At 33.5% G+C, this 24,004-nt stretch overlaps 1 protein-coding gene and 1 non-coding gene across 4 annotated transcripts; both read left to right on the top strand.

The window, feature by feature from the left end:
- The first annotated feature begins 1,373 nt into the window (after nucleotides 1-1,373).
- LOC118267820 (uncharacterized) lies at nucleotides 1,374-14,499 on the top strand. Of its 3 annotated transcripts, none has more exons than XM_050694060.1 (9): nucleotides 1,374-1,561; nucleotides 2,050-2,272; nucleotides 5,234-5,444; nucleotides 5,849-6,205; nucleotides 6,603-6,788; nucleotides 7,230-7,348; nucleotides 9,646-9,810; nucleotides 11,781-11,951; nucleotides 12,573-14,499. In XM_050694060.1, the coding sequence occupies exons 2-9, from the start codon at nucleotides 2,069-2,071 to the stop codon at nucleotides 12,864-12,866; spliced, it is 1,707 nt and encodes a 568-aa protein (XP_050550017.1). In that variant the 5' UTR covers nucleotides 1,374-1,561; nucleotides 2,050-2,068; the 3' UTR covers nucleotides 12,867-14,499. The 3 variants fall into 3 exon arrangements, with proteins under 3 accessions (XP_050550017.1, XP_050550018.1, XP_050550019.1); XM_050694061.1 differs by having other exon boundaries at nucleotides 9,646-9,814; nucleotides 11,785-11,951; XM_050694062.1 differs by lacking the exon at nucleotides 1,374-1,561 and adding an exon at nucleotides 1,618-1,749 and having other exon boundaries at nucleotides 9,646-9,814; nucleotides 11,785-11,951.
- LOC118268022 (U2 spliceosomal RNA) lies at nucleotides 13,150-13,342 on the top strand. The gene has a single exon (XR_004783000.2). It is a non-coding gene; the product is annotated as a U2 spliceosomal RNA (small nuclear RNA).
- Nucleotides 14,500-24,004: the final 9,505 nt, after the last annotated feature.

Below are 24,004 nucleotides of genomic sequence, written 5' to 3'. Positions count from 1 at the left end.
TCAGGTCCCGCCACGTCAGCGGCCCTGGGAGGCTGCTTCCCTTCCTCGGGTGGCGCGCGTGAAACAACGCTAACGCCTACAGTACGGTCAACGTAACTTGGCGAGTCTGAGCTTTCGCGCAGGTACATTCAGTGCCGGCGTTAGGGGGGGGGCGACATGGGCCGATGGCCCAGGGCGACAAAGTCTGGGGGGCGCCAATAAAATGAAAAACTACTACTAACACTTGATATTACTTCCCTCAAGTGGGCGCCACAATATTTTCGCCCAGGGTGTCAGTGGCCCCTACGCCGGCACTGGGTACATTCGTGAAGAAAACTTACCTACTGCAATATTTTTTAAAATATCCATTTTGATATTTCATCGATAAAGGGCCTATTGTATTTAGATAAGGTCAATCTCTAGCCTAGATCGCCGCCGAGCACGTCGCCTCATACCACCATAAAGACTTGCTGCGCAACTTTGAACCTTCTGTACGAAGTTCAGACTCGCCAAGTTACGTTAACCGTATTGTACTCCCGCCTAAATATAGCGGACATCTAACTGCCCCAGTCAGTCGCCTGCATATAAAAAACGTAAAACTTATATTCTCTTATAATCCCATTATCCCACACCTATCATTACATAGTTGCTTTTATCTTGAACTAGGTATGGCAATAAAATGTATTATGAATTTTAAAGATATATCCTGGGTCCTGAAATCCATATATTAATTTAGTAATTGAGTAGTTGTAGTTGAGTGTCTGCCAAACAAATACGATTCCTGGCTAAAGTATATTATGTTAATTCTCAGTAGGTACCTAGCGCTCACTTCTTCGGTACATAAAAGTTTATGGTTAACAGTTTGCTGTCAGCTGCAACTCATTGGTAAGTAAAATATGACTAAATTGAACTACACACCTACACTAATAATACAGATAAACTGGCAATAAGTCTGACTGACTACAAGTTGTTAATTCACCGAGTTAAATAAAATTTGCAAGAGTGCCCACGCTCTGCCTGCCCCATTACAATGACGCATTTATTTGATACTATGATATTGCAAAATACATAATTTACATTTTATGACATACATAATAAGTTATATATTTTGCTTTATAGATGTAATTTTTTTAATTGTCCTGTTACTATGACTATATTTTTTTTTAACGTAATGACCAATTCTCAGGCAACTGCGTAAATTGAAGCGACAACCAGCTGTTAACGTATACAACTACCAATTTGAATACTACAGCGGAATAAGTTTGAAATAATCCGATCTCTCTTTCTCTCTCGTGCAATAGGCGTATATACTAGCGCTTACATTTTTTCGTGTTTACGTGGTTTTAATTTTTTTAACTTATCTTGGAAAACAAAGTGAAAGCCCGCTTGTAGTAGTAATAATGCTTCATAGTTTCAAAGTCCAAGGATACGAAGATTGAGAAGTAAACTGAGTTTGCTATTATCGAATATAACAATAAATGTGTGTATGTGTTGGACGTGAATAGTACTACAAATAATTAGTATTGCAATTTACTTTACTCAGTTGCCTACGAAGGCTCGAGTGTAATAGCTGTGTGAGACGGTACGTGGGGAGCGTTGTAAATATTTTATTTGATTACTTTTCACGTAACGTAAACAATTTAAGTTTATATTTTTGTTTTCTTTACGTAAGCATGTATTATCCGAATTACACAAGTGCCTTAGTTATGACTGGTTACTTTAAGAATTATTTCCACAAAAAGTTGAACGTGATTTGTTCAAGAAAATCAGGTTTCTCGTCGCTCAGAGGAATGATAATATTATGATGTCGTTTTGAATAAATTAAATTCCTACACAACCTTACGAGATTAGCCGGAATCTTAAATGCTTTCATTTGTTTCTCTTAATATTAAAATAAAAAGTTTGTGCGTCATTTTAAAAATAAATAGCATGTTGTTCTTTATTTAAATGCAGACTTGTATGTTTTATATTCGCAACACGTTTAGAATTAAGTTAGAACATAGTTGTGTTTGTTGTTACTCATATTAGCATTTAATTTTGATGTGCTAAATAAATTGTTATCTTTTGCAGCTGAATCTAAAGTCCAAAGATGGCCAGTGCTGTAAGGAGCAAAGTACTAAAGGTACTAAACAAGCAGAAGAGTGGTTTTGTGTCTATTGCGATTAGACCAAAGAGTTCCAATGCCCCAGAAAAAGTTCTGACTTCCGCGTTCAAAGATATTCAAGTCAACAGTTACACAGCAAATGACTTTGTTTGGCAGAACTTGGATAGATGGCCAGACAAAACTGCTACTGTGAGTATTTTTATTTTCTCCCTATTTTATTTTATATATTATGGCTATTTTTTTAGACCTCGTAATTATCAAGAGGTGGAAATAAAAATTAAATTCTGATGACACTAAGTTTGAAGTACAAATTAAGAGGATCTAATCATAATTAACTAGATATGTAATTAAGCACTATGACATTGGTTAAAATGCTTATAAATATTCATAACTAATAAAAAAATAATCATACTTAAGGAACTAAAAATAACGGCTTACTAATGTAAATATATTGTGTAAAAGCTCTACTAGTTTCGAGTCCCTGATGGACATGTGATGTCGCCTATCCTACTCTCTCTACTCTGGGCTACTTGATAGTTATTATAAAATAAAAATATATTATAGTTAGTTTCTGTTTACTTACAAAAACATAAAAAATAATGTAGAAGGGATTTAGGTATGGATTAAGAAATTTAGCTTATGTTGTCTTAATTAATAAATTGATGCCAAATTACTTTGCTTGGTATTAAAACATTAATCTTTTGTAGCTACAAAAAAAAAACAACAATTACAGATCGACTTAGTTTATCAAAATATTATTATCCCTAATTCTAATTATCAATATCTAATCTATTAATTTTGTATTAATTCAATTTCAATTACTGAAGATTTAATATTTATGAAGAAGTTTTATTTAAAGAGGATTTCTATAGTAAATTAGGCTTATGATTTTAATGGGAAAATCAATAATCGCAGAAATAGGTGTAATGTATATCATACATTCACTAAGTAGTTTGTTTTTATTAAATTTATTCATAATCTTAAAAGTAATTATGTACATATAGCTATCTAATCATAAGATACTTATTAGATTTTTTTAATTTGAATTTAAAACCTATTACCTAATAGGTAACTAATATGGCTTAGTACGTTTGCCAATATTAAATTATGCAGATGTTACTTTATGTGTGAATGTTATTGTTATAATCACTATTATATTGAGTTTCTTTGACATAAAAATTAAATATATGCAACATATTGTATCCCCTAATGGGTAGGAATAGGCACATCTGCACATTATGGCATGTAATGTCACTGTACAATGTATACCCACTTCTCACCATTTGTATTGACTATAAAGTCCCATGTAAAAACTAAAATCCTATAAAAAGGACTTTAGTTACTAGACGTACCAGTTTCGTTAATGTAAAAATACTATTATAATTTTTAACAGCCATCAATTTTGCAAACCTTTACATATATTATGTATTCATTACCTACTATCCTACCATACTTAAATATAGCAGTGTGAATTTAGATAACATTTTAACCTCCTCAAGAATTAGGCTATCAAAACCACAATTTTATCTATGACTATTTGTTTATTTAGAAATTACTTAGTATATAATGTTAGATAGGCTTCATTGTCATTCATACTTTTTTTAAGATTTTTATTTTAATTACATCTTATGTTTAAACTAATAATATTATGATAGGTATAAAAATCTAACCAGCCAGGGTCTTTCTATTCTATTTTCAATTTATTGTTGTTAAATAACTTTTTTTTATTCTAACTTCTTAGGAAAAAGTGGGATGACTAATCTATACCGCAATTGCAGTATTATCCATGTAAATTCTTACAGATAACTGATAAAATAAAAAATAAGATAAAAGGTGTTACTGACTGGAGATAAAATAACAAACAACTGTTTGTTTTCTTCATAAAAAAAAGAAAAACTTTGCCCTTTGATAAAATGTATCTCTACAATTGCCGACGTCTTTGGAAACATAGATTAAATTCAAAGTTATTCGTTATTAAATTAATTTGTTAACTGATATCAATTCAGTGAAATGTCTTATCAGCATAACAAGTTATTAAAAACCAATTAGTAAATATATAAACTGGTTCTGTTACTTTTATCACGAAAAGGCTAGTTTGAAATCACCTACCTACCTACCTACCTACCTACCTACCTACCTACCCATTTATACCTACCTATCTACTTCATGAATTCTGTATTAAAAAGCAACAAAAAATCATGTAAATATAACGGGTGTCCCAATAAGAACGCAAGATTTAAATTTGGCGGCATTCGAAGTTTCATTGTTTGACATTTGAACACGTGTTATTTTTTATTAGTATAAGGTACGAGGTTAGTAAAAATGGAGCACTACACGATTGAAAATGAGGCAGGTCAAGCGCAAACAGTCAATCATGGTGTTCGGTATCGTAAAATGATAACCAGTCTATTCGTACCTCGAATTGAAGAAATGGATTTGGAGGGCATGTGTTTTCAATAAAATGGCGCCACATGTCATACAACCAGAGAAACAATTGAATTGCTGCATCAGACATGTCCCGGTCGTGTTATTTCACGTTTTGGAGACCAGAATTGGCCGCCTAGATCATGTTATTTATCAACATTAGACTTTTTTCTTTGGGGTTTCTTAAAGTCGATGGTTTATGCGAATAAGCCGACGACGACTCAAGCCTTAAAAAGGAAATTGGACGCTGTACTAATGAAATACCGCAGCATTTATGCAAAACAATCATTGAAAATTTCATTGAAAGATCGCGTATGTTTTAGCAAACCAGCGGCAGCCATCTGCCCGATGTATTGTTCCATAGATAACCTCATCCTCTCTACTTTACGATATCATAAAGCTTTCACGATTTTTTTAAAAATATCTGCGTTTTATTTAAAATTTAAATCTTGCGTTCTTGTTGGTACACCCTTTAGAATATTAGTATAATGTAATTAAATAATAAAAAAAAACTTTATTTAAGACAACGATTGCCTTAATGCATATAGAAAGCAAACCTAGGCTTTTCAACCATAAAGAGTTTAATTTTTAAATTTGTATTGTGTAGGTATTGTTATATCATGAAAATTATATTGTTTATTTTACTATATTTAATTAATAAAAATATACTAATGACACTATAGATTTCAATCTAAACATGAACTACAATTTTATTCTTCTTTACAGGTATGCGCAGTGACAGGCCGCGGTTACACTTATGCGCAAACGCACAAAATGTCTATAGCTTTCGCCGCTTCTTTGCGGACGAAGTTAAAACTGCAGAATGATGACAAGATAGCTATAGTGTTGCCAAATACACCCGAATATCCTGTCACGGTGTTGGGCGTGTTACAGGCTGGCTGCATCGCCAGTACGATGAATCCTGTTTATACTGCTGGTACGTACCTACCTAAGTTATGAAATAGGGAAGAAGTGATGGACGAAGGAGATGTGTTTTTTTTATATTGTAACTCTCGTGAGACATACTAAATTAATTGTTGTGTTTTTCGGCTTATTCACGTAATTATTTGAGGTGGAACTCGACTAGTTTCAAACCATGCTATATTCTCAAATTCATGACCAGCATTCCGCGACACACGACATGGCTACTATCGCGCTGATACTGGCGATTCGAGTTGAGCCATCCTGTTTGGAATCCCTCCTAACGCCCTCTAGCATAGCTTGAAACTAGACGAGTTCCTCATCAAATAATAACGTGAGATCTTCTTCTCATTCATGAGAAGCGGTCTTCAACCTCCGGGCCACCACGACACACGACATGTAAATAAACTTTCTTTACAGAGGAACTGAAACGTCAAATCGAATTGGTAAAATGTAAAGCAGTGATTACATCGAAAATATCTTACGCAAACATCAAACAAGCGCTCACAGAACTTAAGCTAAACATACCAGTAATTTTAATAGACAATGAGGATCTACCTGAGGGTACTATCAAGTTTTCGGAGTTTGCTCAAGACTTTAGTTTGGACACGAATTGTTTAAAGGCTGTGAAGAGAGGTCCAAAAGATCTGGCTATATTACCCTTTTCAAGTGGAACTACAGGGTTTCCTAAAGGTGTTGTATTGACCCATGAAAGTGTTGTGGCTATGAACCAACAGATTGCGGACCCAGATATTATTGCTATTAAAGAAACTACTGGTAAGTGTTCTACAGATTCTATTTCAAATGAAACTTAATTGTCTTTATTCTAAGACACCATTCATAAAGTATGTAGTAATTTCGCTTAACCCGCTTAGGAACGGGCACCTAGCTTCACTGACGGATAGACTGACAGGCTATTATTTATTTCTTTGTTTATTGTTTAAAAGTACGTATTTATGATTTCATTATGGCTTATGACTGGATTTTGACTTTGACCCGTCGTGTGCCAAAACGCGGATCCACGCGAGACACAATGTATTTTCTATTGTATCTTTTACCTATACGAGAGTTTGAAGGAGGACTAACACATTTTTGGATAGTTAAAAATCAGCTGTTAACATAATAGGCTATCCTTTTTAACTGTGGACCATACTAAAATTGATTTTGTTTTTAGCCACCAACCAAGCAGTGTTACCAGGAATTCTGCCATTCTTCCACATATTCGGTTTCAATGTACTGATGATGAACCAGTTGGCGCTGGGGTGCAAATTGGTCACCATGCCGTACTTCAAACCTGAACTATTTCTTCAGACGCTCGTGCAACATAGAGCTGAAGTTCTGTTCTTGGTACCACCTATGGGTAAGGCAAAATGTTTATTATTTTTATTACAAAATTACCCTAATAAATGAAACTGCAAATTGACAATTATAAGTTTTGGTAACCCCCCCTTTTACTGTGCAAATACAATTATTGTCTAGCATAGTTACTTAATTAAATCTCTTCGACTGTTGAACTCGTACTTTTTGAGCCTATTGGGCAATTTAAAATTTAAAACCTAATGAAACTGCTCAAACCTTCATTCGAAACAAAACACTTTCTGCGACAATAAAGGCAATTAGAGAAAATCGGCAATAGAAATTGTTTATGGATAGGTGTGCTCCATCGTAGGTCGCATAATCGCTTATTACCAGGCGACATAGTGGCCAAAAGTCGTCCCATTTCGAATATTAAATTCTAAACATCTATTTTTTTACATCTTAACTAGTTTCATTTTTTTAATCATTTCACTATAAATTACAGTGGTGTTCCTGGGCAAACATCCAGCAGTCACTCCCAAGCACTTGGAGTCAGTATACGGTATTGTAAGCGGTGCTGCGCCCATCTCCAAGGGAGACGCCGAAGCTGTTATAAAGAAAAATGTAAGTTCCATGCAATTACTTTACTAGAAGCCCCCAAGCCTGCCTCTCCCCGTCCCCGACCCTTAAATCCTTGATCTCTCAGAAGGTCGGCAACCTTCTGAGTTCTCCTCCAGTGTCCATGGGCGGTGCCAATCCACCAACTGCGGATTACCCAGCGGGCTTACAGGGGCTTCTGCTCGAAGAGCAGGAGTAGGAACGGAGTGGTTTTTAGTCAGTAAGAGCCTGACTCTCCCTTTCGCCTCACTCAAGGATTTGGCGGCGCCAAATGACCTGATAAAAATTGGCGGCGCCAAATGCTTACCATCAGGTGATCCATCCGCTAGACTGCTCCCTATTCCATAAAAACAACACTACAACCTATTACTTTTTTACAGTCAAAACAATATCGTTCTGTTCATTCAGAGTTAAATATCATATTACAGTGTTTACTTACAAGTAGGTATATAGGAAGCAATGCCTTGCCTTGACCGCAAATTGTAAGTGCAAAAGCCGCATTCTTAAGTAACTGTATTATTATAAATTTTGATGACATAGACATAAGGGTTAAATTACAATTGCTTGCTGTTATAAAATTAATAGGTATATGAGTCTTGGTATTATTTTATTAAAGCTTAAGGAAAGAGATTTTTTAATTGCATGTATAAGCGTAGTCTACATACATCCACCTTTAGCCTCTGCAGCACTTATTAAACAATAATAATTAAAATTATACCCATTTATAAATTAAATTCTTCACTCGAAGGAGAATGAAAATATTATAAATCATTGCTTGGCATATCACTTATATAATATAACTCTATTGTTTTACAAAGGCAACAGTATATGATTTGAGTATTTAAAACTTTTTGCAAGCCATTTATGTGCATACAACAATAGCGGCAGGTTAAGCCGATTTATGATAAAAAAAGACTTCCCTTCACAAATAAGCCAGACAATGATAGGTAGGTATTATTTGTAGTTTTGTCACTTATCTACAACACACAAAGCCTGGTCTTAAATATTTTTAATGCCTGTTTACGACCAATTTAAACAAGATAATAAGTTTTATTATTATAAACGATAATGCAGCAACTAAAATAAATGCATAAAGTTGTACAATAATATAAGGGTTTTTTTTGAGTGGGAAAATCATCCAATGACTTCTGTCGTCTTGAGCGAGGTGAGAGGGAGTTATCAGACTTTTACTGACTAAAAACCATCCCATTCCTACACCTGCTATTCGAGCCGGAGCTCCGGCAATCCGTAGTCCGCAGCTCCTGGTCGGCATCAGCCGTATTGGCGATTTCAGACCACCACAGATCCCCATCTGTGGTGGTCTGAAATCGCCAATCCACATTGAGCAAGGGTGGTGATTAATGCTCAAACGTCCGTGTGAGAAGAGGATTTTGGTCACCAGTGGCCACCTATAGACTGTTGATTAATGATGATCATGATTATGAGCTAATTAACTACATTATACCATTCTTATTATCTTATTAATTAACACTATTATTATCTTACAACGCTATGTACTAAAGTTCATTGTGCCCTTGTATCTGGGTCTTGATAAATATTACAGATTGTTAGATAATATTAGATAGGTATATATGACCAAGGGTATGTTCAACTGTAATAGAATCTAATAACACAATCTGTGTGCTTAGGTACAATCTATTTGATAAAATGTAGTGACTTGTAGTTATTATGCTTTGGTTGGTATATTTTATTTAGAATCAAATTCAGTATTAGTTCAGTGGCTAAACGATTGGCTGTTCCGCAATGTGTTGCGGGTTCGATTGCGCCAAGGAACAATTCTTTGTAATCCACAAATTGTTGTATGCATCATAATAGGGGCTGCTATATATTTGGTCACCAGAGGTTTTTTGGTCCATTACATATTGAAAAATAAATGGTGTGACACTAGCTAATTCCCTATTGGACGAATAACGAGAGGTTTATGTTCAGAGGTTCAGAGGCGCCATCTGGTGAGCAAAATACAGTAGCACCTATTGTAATGTGAATGATGTGGCACGAACTAAATTCCTAGTGCAGGGCTAACATCGTTAAAATGTGAACAATCCTAGTTAATTTTAAATTATAATATTTCAACGTCACGCCTTTTATCCCCGACGGGGTAGACATCGGTCCACATCGGACATACGGCACGTAATTCCACTATACAATGCACCCCTTTTCACCATTTGCGTTATAAGTCGCATGTAATAGGGGGTGAGCCTATTGCCATAGGTATAATAGGCACAATGCCAGACTCCGTGCTAATACTGAGAAATTTAATTTTAAACTATATATCTTTTCAGAAAAACATTGTATTCCGCCAAGGCTACGGTTTGACGGAGACCAACGGAGCTATTTCAGTGGGTAAGAATGATGATTCGAACCATGCTTCGGTTGGACACATATTGGGTAACAGCGAAGTGAAGATTGTTGACTTGAAAACTAAAGAGGCTTTGGGACCGGGAGAGGCAAGTATCATCTTTATAGTCTAGTGTTTAAAGTTTATATTAGGATACTAGCTTTTGCCCGCGACTTCGTTCGCGTGGAATAGTGACTTCCGGCAAATTTTTGGTTTTAACACATAGTTCCCGATCTCGCGGGATCTCTTCAAAAATGAGATGTGGAAGATATTCCAGGGAACTCTTCAAAAATCAACATAATGAGCTCTGCGTTTGAATTTAATAGATGTATACTCACTTAGGGCATTGAAAAAATAGTTTAAAAACGGACTTAAACTAACTTAAAACTAAAGAAAGCTACGAATTACGAATTTATAACAATTAAAAAAGAAACTATATTACAACCTATCCTCTATGCTATAATAACCAAGCTTAAACTAAATAATTTAAAAGAAACGACTTAAATCTAATCTAATTAAAAAAAAATAGACTTATTTTATTAAAAAAACTAACTACAGTAACTACTAATAATCGATATCAAACTAAACCTACGTTAAATAGTTTAACCAAAAAACCAGGAAAACAAACTTATTAATTGACAAATACAACGAAACCAATTTAGAATATACGAAACAGCAGGACCACTACAGACAAATAATCATACGACTGATAATACACTTTTTCTACGATAGTACCGAAGCGCTCGGCCGATACCCAACCAAATGAATGTAACGAAACCATAGCGCGATCTATTTCGATCCCAACGCTATCTATCGAGGATAAAGACAACTTGGATTATTTATTTATACTCCGTTCGGGCATTTTCTTTGTACTAAAAGTTTAATTATATTGATATTATTTTTTTCATACCTTTTTACTATTTATTTACTTTTTTCGATGAATTAAAACAATAACATGAACCGAAGTCGTGTAACGATCGACATAGAATTATCTATACTCCGTTAGAGCATTTTCTTTGTACTAAATGTTTTATTATATTGATATTATTTTTTTCATACCTTTTTACTATTTATTTACTTTTTTTCGATAAATTAAAACAATAACATGAACCGAAGTCGTGTAACGATCGACATAGAATTATTTATAAATAATTTATTTCTTATTTTTATTTTTTGATTTTTGAAATAAAAATATATCTATGTCCTTTCTAAGGTTCTAAACTATATCTGTACCAAATTTCAACCAAATCCGTCAAATAGTTGCGGAGATTAATGGTATAAGCATAGAATGTTCGACGTGATTCTTTAATTTGACATAACTTTTTTATTTATGAACCGATTGACATGAAACAAACACTAAATGTAAATTTAAGCATCCCACAATATATTCGTGAAAACCGCATCCAACTCGGATCAGCCGTTTCTGAGATTAGCGCGCACAGACGAACAGACAAACAGACAAACAGACAAAAAAAAAGTTAATTACATTTTTGGGTTCGACATCGACATAACAATAACCCCTGCTATTTTTTTTATTTTTATTTTCAATGTACAGACAGCACTTTTCTACGATTTTATTATATGTATAGATTTAAACATGTATGGTAGGAATCGTTACATAAACTTATACATTTTATTTTATTCCTCGAAAGCATAGTATAAAGTTGAAAGGTAAAGTTGAAAGGCCACAATTCATAAATATGTTATAAATTCCGTATTAATAATCCCCGTTACAACGGATATTTAATTTAATTTATCTATAAAACGAATTCTACAATAATTATGCTCCTAAATTCATAGTTAGATTAAATTTATAAGTAAATGGCGCTAGCCGTTATTATGTTTAAAACATTCAGTGCGGTGCTCAGTATTGTTGGGTACATTTTGTTGGCTTATTTGATCTTGAAAACTTGGGCCATCGTCTGGGAACAAAATTCATACATACATAACTTCACGCCTGCCTCCCATGGGAGTAGGATAAAGGCCCGCCAGTTACTACGAATCTTCTTTAGTTTTATTACGTACATATTAATTATGTAAGTATATAAGGTGTCTTATGTTTTTTATTATAATTTCCAGGAAGGTGAAATCTGGTACCGTGGTCCAAACCTAATGACGAGTTACTATGAAAACGACGAGGCAACCAAGGAGGTGTTGACAGAAGATGGCTGGTACAAAACTGGAGACATTGGACGATACGACGAGAACAAGTATTTATATGTCACTGACAGGCTGAAGGAACTTATAAAGGTATGTAATTTATTGAAAATATGAATTAAGTTAAGCACATTACCTAATGAATCAATTATTATGTTTTCGGGTTACTCACGTAATTGTTTGACGAGGAACTCGACTAGTTTCAAGCCATGCTAGAGGCTCATATTCATGAGCAGCATTCTGCGACACACGTTGGGGCGATTGTTGCGCTGCTAATAAGAAAGCTGATAACATAATAATTGATTTAGTATGTCTCATGAAAGTTGTAATAAAATTACCTAATGAAAACTAACTTTAAACCATAATATCCACGGAGAAAGTACAAAGAGGAGATGCCATAATGTGATTGTGCACTGTAACAAAACAAATGGGCCTTACCCAATGATATTAAAACCCATAAGTAAAAATGTGTAGACAGGTTATAAGCATTCAGAAAGTGGCACATAAAAATGTGGACAATAACTAGCAACGTTTATTATAACTTTCGTGAGATATACTAAATTAGTTATACATATTTAACAAAGAGTCTTTAGTATTTTTTACCTACTAGAACCGTAAAATCTACCAACTGTCCAACCAATATTAATATCAATAAACTATGTATAAGGTAAACACCTAATAGTTTTTACAATACAAAAATAATTATCATTCCAGGTAAAAGGATTCCAAGTACCACCAGCAGAATTAGAAATGGTATTACGAACACATCCGAAAATCCTTGACTGTGCCGTCCTGGGTATACCAGACCCAATCTCAGGCGAGGTTCCCAAAGCATTCATCGTACCTCAACCGGGACAAACTATTAAAGAAGAAGAAATATTAGAACATGTTAACAACAAAGTCACAATCTACAAGAAGATTAAACAAGTGCAGTTTGTTAATGAAATCCCTAAGAATCCCGCCGGTAAGATCCTTAGGAAACAGTTGAAGGAAATGTATTGTAATTAAGAAGTCATTAAAAATGTAAGTATTAAATATAGAATGGTTGTGAAGACGTAATGTGAGTATGTTATACCAATTTACGTTGCATTTAAGTATTCATTCACTGTTCCCAACTGCGAAGTGTTTCTTTAGCTTGTGTCAAACTAGTTTTGGTTCGGTTGTGACATTGTTGCCTGAGTAGTTCCGCGGCGCTCCGATAGATGTCACTGTGCCGTGACGTCATTTTCTGAATCGCGGTGTTAAGATTCTCCGCGAATGAATGACCCTCGCCGGTTTTCTACAGTTCGGCATCGCTTCTCGGCCTTTTGGCTAAGATCAAAGTGTAGTATCTGTTCTTTTCAGCTTAATATCTGAAAGTTCCCTCACTGAGGGACCAGTATATTAAACTGATTTTTGTAAACTGATGGGATGTTCGGGGCTCGCTCCACTCCCGTCACGGGTCGGCCCGGCATTGCAGTGCCGCCGGGATCGGCCCACAGAATTACTTGAAAATAATAATGTCTTTATGAATTTACTCAAACACATTATGAGTACTGTAATTAATACTTTTCTTTCATTCTCTCTTTGATTTAGAGTTTGCCTTGAGTATCATGTGATATAAAATGTATTTAACCACATGTAATAAAATGTATTTATTTAACCACCATTTATTATGTATTAAAATTAAAATTCTTTATAATATAATATTAATATAAAATCAAGTACACTCAGTATTACATTTGTAGTAGTTTTAACAGGGGCAACAGTGAATAATACCTCAAATTACTTGTAGAATTCATGTATTCTTTGCTTATGATGTGAGTTTATAAGGCGTTCATCGACGGAAAGCCATACTAAAAAATACGATAAACTTAACACTGTTTTCATAAGTGAACTTATTTATACCTATATACAATAATGCATTTTTTCTATACATATTATTCTTATACATAATTATGTACATTCGATTTGTCTTTGGGATCAAGGTGACATATCACTTGTTTTGTAAAAAAACGTACCTAATTATATTGTAATAATTTTATAACATACATACATAGTAACGTATAATTTAATGTATAAGATTCGACAAAATGATTTTAGATATATTTTTGACGTGGAGTGGGTTTTTTGAGTATTTTATGTGTATAATGAAGTAATTATAAGTAAAATTAATTAGTTTTTGATGTAAGTACTTTTAAAACAAAATCAGTCAATCAATTACTTAGATATTAATTTTTAATGTTTCAGTAACCTGCAATACAGCTAGTCTCTAATATTTTTGTAAATACAATTTTATTAAGTTTTGTTAATTTTACTCAATATACTTAATCAAAATCAATTGTTATTGTTTTCTAAAAATGTACATATTGTATTCTGTACATTTCTGGAAAATAATAAAAAGTAATATTATGTATCAGATTCCATTTGTGTGTCAGCAAAATTGTACTTTATTTTATGTATTTTATCAATCAATAAAGTTGGTTATTTCTTTAAAATAAATAATAATTGAAATGTAACAACTTGTACCGTTATTTGCCAAAATCATTACTGTGCCTTAACTGTTATTGTTACTGAAGAGAAGTATGTTATTATGATAATGTTTTACATTTTAATATAGGTATTTAAGTACCTAATATAATGTGTTAAATAAAAATATTTTACTTTATATTTTATGATTTTAATTTAGAGAGTACCTATGAGATATGGACTGAATCGCATACATCACTGAAAAACAATAATAAAAAATTCTAACACACATACGCATTATCTGTTTTTCTTTTTTTTAAATAATTCATCCAAAGGTTGTCTGGAAGAATTCACCATTGTGTGATAAGACCGCCCATTGTACGCATATTACTAAAAATGTATGTAAACCTAGGCTCTTCAATGTGTATAATAAAACATTATATAAATAAATTAATAAATAAAAAATGCCATTAAAGAAAAATATGTAAACAAACATCTTCAAAACACGTTCTGCAACTTTTGGCTGTTTACAAAAAAACCTTGAGTCTAAGGCTAGCCGCACACACTCAATAATATTGTCAATAAAGTACGTATTGTCAATAATATTGTGTGTGTGCGACCTGTATTGCGGTATTGTTCAATAATATTGTAGATTATCCAGAAATTCTGATTTTGTCACGTCAATATCGGGGGAGGCAGGGGTATTGTCAATAATATTGACGTGTGCGGGCGCGCGGCAATATTTTAGTTGAGGAAAAGATTTCAAGGCAGGCGGACGTTCGTGTTATTTGTTCAAAATGGAAAACGAAAACAGTTTCCAAAGCGAAAATAGTGTTGATACTGTTGATAATAGTACCCTTACGGAAAAACATTATTTGTCAGTGTTTATTAACCTTTTGAACGCCAATGGCATGTATAGATGTCATGCGCAAGCGTGCCCTGTGCGCCACCGACATCTATAGATGCCAAGAAACAGATCACAGAGAAAAACAAAATAAACACATTAAATCATTACTTTCACGTGTTTTATTGATGTATCTTAAGAACTGAATACCCAGTTATTACATAATTGTACACAGTGAACAAAATTGCAATATAGTTATTCTAATATTTGATTGATAAAAACAACTTAAATATCGGCTAAAAAAGCATGTTCTCTCGCGCCAATGGCATGTATACATGCCTACTAGTGATGTAGTGTAATTCAAGTAATATTAAAACTTCAGCTAAATGACTCGCTTATTTTTTGTAATAACTATTAAAAAGTATATATATAACCTTAGTCTCTGAGAAAAAAGGTAAACTCGTGACGTCGTAAGCGCGTGCCGTGTTTTTAAATGCGGGGAAGTTGCAAAAAATATTTTATCTAGTACCTACATTATAATTGCAAAAATGGCGAGTGAAGAGGTTTATAGTACAGAAGAACTATTGCGCATTCTAGATAATTATAAAATATTTTTGTAGGTTACTATCAACATCAGAAATTTTTGTTATTGATAATAATTATAGATAATATACAATTTAGTTTTAAATTTTACAATTCCAAGACTGTTAGTGAGCATAATGTTTTATAGGTACAATTGTTGATTTTTATATATTTTTAAGTTTCACGTAACCTTTTTCAATTACAAGGCTGTTAATGAGCATAATAAATAAATACGATTGTTGATTTTTTATATTTTTAAGTTTCATGTGACATTTTACAAATACAAGGCAACTATTTTAAGAATATGAAAGTGTATAAATAATATCACTAAAATCTACAGATTTTTTATATACCTATATAGATATTATAGATACCTATTTAGCAGTTTTCAAATTTGATTACCTAATACATAAATGAACTCGATAAGTTACATTATTCAGCTAACTACATCCCTAATCATAAACGAGAGATTAAAAAAAATGGATAGTTGCCCGCGCCATTGGCATGTATACATGCCAATGGCGCGTAACTGATAGATAATAGTGCTGTAACTTGCTGCAATTTTATATGTATTTTTGTGTCTCAAAAGGTTGATATTTTATTGATAGTTGCTATTAATGTGGTCTTAAGTTTATTACAGTGGGAGATTAGGTTAAATAAATATTCTTTTTATGTTATAAGCAGTTTATTCAAAAAAATTCAGACGAAAATTATTACTCACTTTGGTTTATCGATAACATTTTGGAATCCCTAATATTTTCAAGGTTATTTCGTTGAATTTGTGTCTTGGCGTGGAGGGCACGGCGAAGCGTTTATGCTCTGGCGGTCAAAAGGTTAAAACATGGGAAACTTATCCAGAATTATGGAATACATCCTGCAAAGCATATCGTGATACAGTTAAGAAAAATAATGCGCTTGATAAGTTGCTCAAAATTTATAAAAAAAAAAAACAAACCAAATAGTATAAGAAAAGACGGAAAGAAAAAAATTAATTCCCTACGAACAAATTTTCGGAAACAATTAAAGAAGATTCACAAATCGAAAAAAAATCACAAATTCACTCGTAGTTCATTTATTAGATTAAAGTGATTTAACTCAGCTTTTTTTCTCATCCAATCCTTAATCCATCGTTTCTTTTTTTTTTTTTTTACATTTAATGGGTCGACGTTTGGCCGCTATCTCACCTGATGGTAAGTGATGATGCGGCCTACGGTGGAGCACGCCTGCCCATAAGCAACCTATTCACTCGGGCCTTGAAGACACCCAAGTTATACCCATCAGGAAACACAGACTTCGGCAAGGAGTTCCACTCCCTAGCAGTTCGCACAAGGAAGCTTGAAGCGAAGCGCTTCGTGCGAGTGGGTGGGATATCTACCATGAAGCGGTGACGCCTCGCCGATTGTCTTGTGGTTCGATGATGAAAAGGACTAGGGGGAATCAAGTTGTGCAATTCCCCCGCACACTCTCCGAAATGTATCCGGTAAAAAACGGAAAGGCTTGCGACCTTGCGCCTGTGTTCAAGGCTTTGAAGCCTTGCCTCTGGCCTCCACAAGCGCATCATCGTTGATGAGCCTCTTGGCACGCCTTTCAATGTGTTCGAGCGCATCTAGCTGGCATTTAGCCGAGCCGTCCCAAAGGTGAGAACAGTACTCCATACATGACCGAACCTGCGCTTGGTACAGGCTCAGCAGTTGTTTCGGTGTGAAGTACCGTCTCACCTTCGAGAGGATACCCAACTTCCTACCAGCCAGATGCGCCTTCGACTCTATATAAGAGCCGAAGTTAAGCGTTGGCGATAGAGTTACGCCCAGAAGGTCAAGATGATCCGCTACCGGAACGGACACATTTCGGAAAGTCGGAGCCAGCGGAAATTGACTCCGTTTGGCAGAGAATAGACACGCCTGGGTTTTGGTAGCGTTGAACTTGACCAAGTTGGCGTTACCCCAATCGGAGACCGCCTTCAAGGACGAGTTCAACCGTTCGAACATGGATTCTCTTAGAGACCGGATCTGTGTTCCGCTAGTCCGCGCATCGGACACATACCTTTCAACAACTGTGCTGTCATCTGCATACCCAAAGATACCGGGCTTAAGCAGGCCGTTGATGTGCAGCAAAAAGAGCGTTGCTGAAAGTACTGACCCCTGAGGGACTCCGGCGTTGATGCCAAATTGGTCAGACGAGCAGCCTTCAATGACTACTCGAATTGACCGATTTCTTGTTTCTTAGTTCTTTTAGTTTCTTCTAGTTTCTTTCTTGATTGCCTTTTTTTAGTTAGTAAAATTAATGCAATACTCAATGCAACAACTTTTTTCTTTCTTTCCATTATGTTCAACGTGCGCACATGAATCTAGCTGCGGATCGACTGAGTCAGATTGTACCATGAAAAATTGACAATAATATTGTATAGTGTGCGGGGATCATTTTATTGATGAAGATATTGACAATCTTGCATTGACAATATTATTGAGTGTGTGCGGCTAGCCTAAAAATAATGTTTGTATCTGTGCTTGACTAGACACACCCATAAGACCGTCAAACACTCGACCTTGGGATCTGCTGAACACTACGTCACCATCAAGCCCACGTTGAACTGGACGACAGCAGATCAACCTACACCTTTCTTCTCCCAATAGATTTTCAACTCTATTATATTGGAATAGAGTCAGAAATGTAGTGTAGAAAACTTGGCAAATTGAAAGCGGAGGTGCGTCTACCAAACTATGTTTATTCGGTCGTAATGATGGAAAGTACAGTCTGTATTTGCTGGTAAATAAATGCCCGTCTATTATTTTTGGTAAAGAAATAAACTTGATGTTTCCTCCAGTGTGACGTCAAAGCTAACCTTTAGTTTTCTACAGTTCCCAGTTCATCTATACTTAAGAAAATGTTTAGGTACCTATTTAGACAAATGCAACTAGGTAGGTATTAACTTCTTGTATTTTCCTCAAGGAATTCCCATAATTAGGTATAACCATTAGTAGGAACATTAATAAATGTGACATGCGAACCATCAAGGAATACGACAAAAAAAATACAAAAATTTAATAGCGTCATTATCCTCAACCAAAAGTTAACAAAACCGCCGATTGAAACACAAAATTTGGTTTTAATAAATTAAGTCGTGTTGTTCTCAACTAATCCGATAAAAATAAGGATAAAAATATAATATTAGCTACCACGATACCAAATAAAAATAAATGAAAGTTAAAATTAATTGAAGAAACACCCGGGCACTCAACCAACAAGACGATCAACAATCACCTATCCCTTTAACGAAAAAAAGGCATAATAACAGACTTCTACAGGAATTACCGGTTATCTTTAACCAATACTTGCCTACCTTGTGGTTAATACTTACTTTATTGTGGACATTGTGATATGCACTTACATTGCACCTACTGTACATATACGTAGGTACATACGTACCTGCTTTATCGCAAAATGTCTACATTTAACAATTCGCGGCCTTGTACACATACCATTGATTCCATATCGTAGCCCGCAGTACATTGAACTTTGCGCTTTCGCAAACTATTTCGATTCTGCTCTTGTTTTAGTAACGGCTCTGGTAGTCGGGTCTAGCACATTCGTTGGTGGGTGTGTCATGGGTAAATACGTTTTTATATTGATACATTTATTTTGGTAAGTATAATAAAATTGGTCGAATCGCCCTCGTTTCCTTTAAGTGTTATTTGATGCTTCCTGGCGAATATTGGCAGATGTATCCTGACAGTAAAAACACAAAAATGTGGTCATTCGAACCTCTAGAATACTCACTATGAGTACTTAACTCCTCAAAAATCTAACTAGAGTCTAGAGGTCTAACCTAAAATATGATCCATGCTAGAGGTTCTGGTCTAAATGGAAGGGATGAATGGAAAGTACCTAGACGGTTCCTTATTGCTCAGTGTCCTTTCAGATTCAGGGCCAAGCCCAAAAATTTTAAAATACCCAGAAGAAAAGAACTTTGCTAAACATTAGGAACGTTTAAATAATTCGCTATTTCCTTAAATAATTTAGTAGTGTCTAAATAATTAAGACAAGAGCTAGGTAATTACTGTTGCAACTCAATAGATACTATGGCTACGATGTAAATTAAATTATTATATTGTTGCACTTTCTAAGGGCAACGTTTGCCGAGAGTCTTGGGAGAAACCAAACCGGTTTGGTCACAAGGTGAAGTGCAACTGCACACAGTCTGTAACTAAGTAAGTAATAATAATAACTTTCATATCGATATTTGTAACCACTACTTGATAAAATTATCGATTGGTAATTAAATAATACATGTACTTGCATAGTAGTCAATGAATTATATTAGCACCATTTGAAAAAATCACCCTTGAGAAGTTGAGATTAAGCTTAGGCACTATTCTTACTTAGTAGTAATATTTTACTGTCGCACTCAGAGACATTAATTGGTTATGTTAAGTAATCCTTAGTAACAACTTTGTATCGAAAACAATTCCTAAAGACTGAGTGAAGTAACCATTAAATATTTTAACCTAAGTATACTATGTGGGAGACAACAATTATTTAAAAATAAAAAATCTGAAATAAAAAATGAAGTTACTTGATATACCTACCTACCTTCAATTATCTATTATTACTTAACGTTTTTATGTTTTAAATAAATATTCTATTTATTCTACACTACAATAGATGATAAGGACAATTAAGTTAGTAATTACCTACTTTTAATTACTTCTCTGTTTATTCATTGCAATTCCTAGATGCTTTTTTTGAGCGGGAAACATCCAATGATTTCGCCCGCGTTAGATGAAACGATTCCTCTCGTGTTAGATTCTTACTGCCTAAAAACCACCCCGTTTCTTCTTCTGTTTTGAGCCGGAGCCCCGGTATACCGCCAGGGAGTCCGCAGCTCCGGATCGGGAATTCCTAAATGTTTTTTATAACGGGAGAAAAATCATTCAATGACTTCTGCCTTGGGTGAGGCGAGAGGGAGTGTCAGACTCTTACTGACTAAAAACCACCCCATTCTTTCTCTTGCTTTGAGCTGGAGCCCCGGTAACCTGTTACGTTGTACGCTGGTCCAGATAATTCCTAGATGCTAGGGAACCTATCTAAGTAAGTAGATACGTATGTCGTAAGAGTGCAAAGTCTAAGTGCAAGGAAAGGGTATGCGGTTGTAATCATTCGAATCAAAGACGACCTTAAGAATATCTCAGTTTATTACTAACTAGCTTTTGCCCGCGACTTCGTTCGCGTGGAATAGTGACTTCCGGCAAATTTTTGGTTTTAACCACATAGTTCCCATAGCTATAGGCTGATGATGATGATGATGATGATAAGTTCCCGATCTCGCGGAATCTCTTCAAAAATGAGATGTAGAAGATATTCCAGGGAACTCTTCAAAAATCAACATAATGAGCTCTGCGTTTGAATTTAATAGATGTATACTCACTTAGGGCATTGAAAAAATAGTTTAAAAACGGACTTAAACTAACTTAAAACTAAAGAAAGCTACGAATTACGAATTTATAACAATTAAAAAAGAAATTATATTAGAACCTATCCTTTATGCTATAATAACCAAGCTTAAACTAAATAATTTAAAAGAAACGACTTAAATCTAATCTAATTAATTTATAAATTAGACTTACAATTTTATTAAAAAAACTAACTACAGTAACTACTAATAATCGATATCAAACTAAACCTACGTTAAAAAGTTAAACCAGAAAAAAAGTAATTTAAAAAACTAAAAAACCCGACTGCGTTTCTTTATAATATTAAAATGAAAAAAAAAACCCTAAAATAAGAAAGTCTTCGTAAAATTTAAGCAGTCGGGACCCATTCTAAATATAAAGACTTTGTGAGGACACATACGGCTGGCTTTCTAGAATGGGTCCCGACTGCTTAAATTTTACGAAGACTTTCTTGTTTTAGGGTTTTTTTCATTTTAATATTATAAAGAAACGCAGTCGGGTTTTTTAGTTTTTTAAATTACTTTTTTTATTTTATTTTTTTTTATTTTTATTATTTTTTTCATTTTGATATATCTATTGTCACTCTCACAGTAAATACGAATCAAACGATCCCTATCAAGCGGAAATCTATCGAGTCGTTCAGGCTAGAGAGTGAGAAATATTCGAATTTGGCGCCAAAAATCCGCCATTTTGTTTTTTTTAATATTTTGATATATCAAGTGTCACTCTCACAGTAAATACAAATCTAACGACACCTCTCAAGTCAAAATCCATCAAGCCGTTTAGGCTAGAGAGTGAGAAATATTCGAATTTGGCGTCAAAAATCCGCCATTTTGTTTTTTTAATATTTTGGTATATCCAGTGTCACTCTCACAGTAAATACGAATCTAACGACACCTCTCAAGTCAAAATCCATCAAGCCGTTTAGGCTGCAGAGCGTGCCAAACAATTATACATACATACATACATACATACATACATACATACATACATACACTCGAAAAACATAACCCTCCTTCAGGCGCAGTCGGGTAAAAACCAGGAAAACCCAACAAATAAACTTATTAATTGACAAATACAACGAAACCAATTTAGAATATACGAAACAGCAGGACCACTACAGACAAATAATCATACGACTGATAATACACATTTTCTACAATAGTACCGAAGCGCTCGGCCGATACCCAACCAAATAATTGTAACAAAACCATAGCGCAATCTATTTCGATCCCAACGCCATCTATCGAGGATAAAGACAACTTGGATTATTTATTTATACTCCGTTCGGGCATTTTCTTTGTACTAAAAGTTTAATTATATTGATAAAATTTTTTTCATACCTTTTTACTATTTGTTAACTTTTTTTCGATGAATTAAAACAATAACATGAACCGAAGTCGTGAGAGCGTTTTCTTTGTACTAAAAGTTGTATTATGTTATATTTTTCATTGCTTTTTACTATTTTGTAAAAACAAATTTCCAATGAATTAAAACAATAACATGAACTGAACAATTGTAATTACACCATTGCGCGATCAACGCCATCTATCTACGGAGTATAGGAACAGCCCGACATTGTTCAATTCCGTACTATAAGTACGAAATTGAACAATAGATGGCGCTGTATGTCCGGAATAAATTTATTTTTTATTTTATTTTTTTTATTTGTATTTTATTTTTATTTTATTTTTATTTTACTTTTATTTTATTTTTATTTTATTTTTATTTTATTTTATTTTTATTTTATTTTTATTTTATTTTTATTTTATATTTATTTTATTTTTATTTTATTTTTATTTTATTTTTATTTTATTTTTATTTTATTTTTATTTTATTTTATATTTATTTTATTTTATTTTATTTTATTTTATTTTATTTTATTTTATTTTTATTTTATTTTATTTTATTTTATTTTTATTTTATTTTTATTTTTATTTTTATTTTATTTTATTTTATTTTATTTTATTTTATTTTTATTTTATTTTTATTTTATTTTTATTTTTATTTTTATTTTATTTTTATTTTATTTTTATTTTATTTTATATTTATTTTATTTTTATTTTATTTTATATTTATTTTATTTTATTTTATTTTATTTTATTTTATTTTTATTTTATTTTTATTTTTATTTTTATTTTTATTTTTATTTTTATTTTATATTTATTTTATTTTTATTTTATTTTTATTTTATTTTTGAAATAAAAATATATCTATGTCCTTTCTAAGGTTCTAAACTATATCTGTACCAAATTTCAACCAAATCCGTCAAATAGTTGCGGAGATTAATGGTATAAGCATAGAATGTTCGACGTGATTCTTTAATTTGACATAACTTTTTTATTTATGAACCGATTGACATGAAACAAACACTAAATGTAAATTTAAGCATCCCACAATATATTCGTGAAAACCGCATCCAACTCGGATCAGCCGTTTCTGAGATTAGCGCGCACAGACGAACAGACAAACAGACAAACAGACAAACAGACAAACAGACAAAAAAAAAGTTAATTACATTTTTGGGTTCGACATCGACATAACAATAACCCCTGCTATTTTTTTTATTTTTATTTTCAATGTACAGACAGCACTTTTCTACGATTTTATTATATGTATAGATAATATCTATTTATTACCCATCTTTAAGTATTTATCAGGAGTATCCCTGTCTTATTATGCTAACCTTTGTACTTATACAAGATTGTACTTTGTACCCGCGACCAATAAGGTTCAATGTAAGTACATATTTATGTAAAATATTGACTTCGAAAATTAAAACAAGATTCAAAGTACCATTTTATTAGTTTTAAAATGATTTT

Source organism: Spodoptera frugiperda, chromosome 6 (assembly GCF_023101765.2).
Source record: "Spodoptera frugiperda isolate SF20-4 chromosome 6, AGI-APGP_CSIRO_Sfru_2.0, whole genome shotgun sequence".
In the NCBI taxonomy this organism is placed as follows: Eukaryota; Metazoa; Arthropoda; class Insecta; order Lepidoptera; family Noctuidae; genus Spodoptera; species Spodoptera frugiperda.
Note: the sequence above shows the minus strand (reverse complement) of the source record. Positions and strands in the feature narration are given on the sequence as shown.

Coding starts and splice junctions, on each gene's coding strand:
- LOC118267820 (XM_050694060.1), top strand. CDS start 2,069: ATGGCCAGTGCTGTAAGGAGCAAAGTACTAAAGGTACTAAACAAGCAG. Junction 2,273..5,233: donor GGCCAGACAAAACTGCTACT/GTGAGTATTTTT, acceptor TCTTCTTTACAG/GTATGCGCAGTGACAGGCCG. Junction 6,789..7,229: donor GTTCTTGGTACCACCTATGG/GTAAGGCAAAAT, acceptor TATAAATTACAG/TGGTGTTCCTGGGCAAACAT.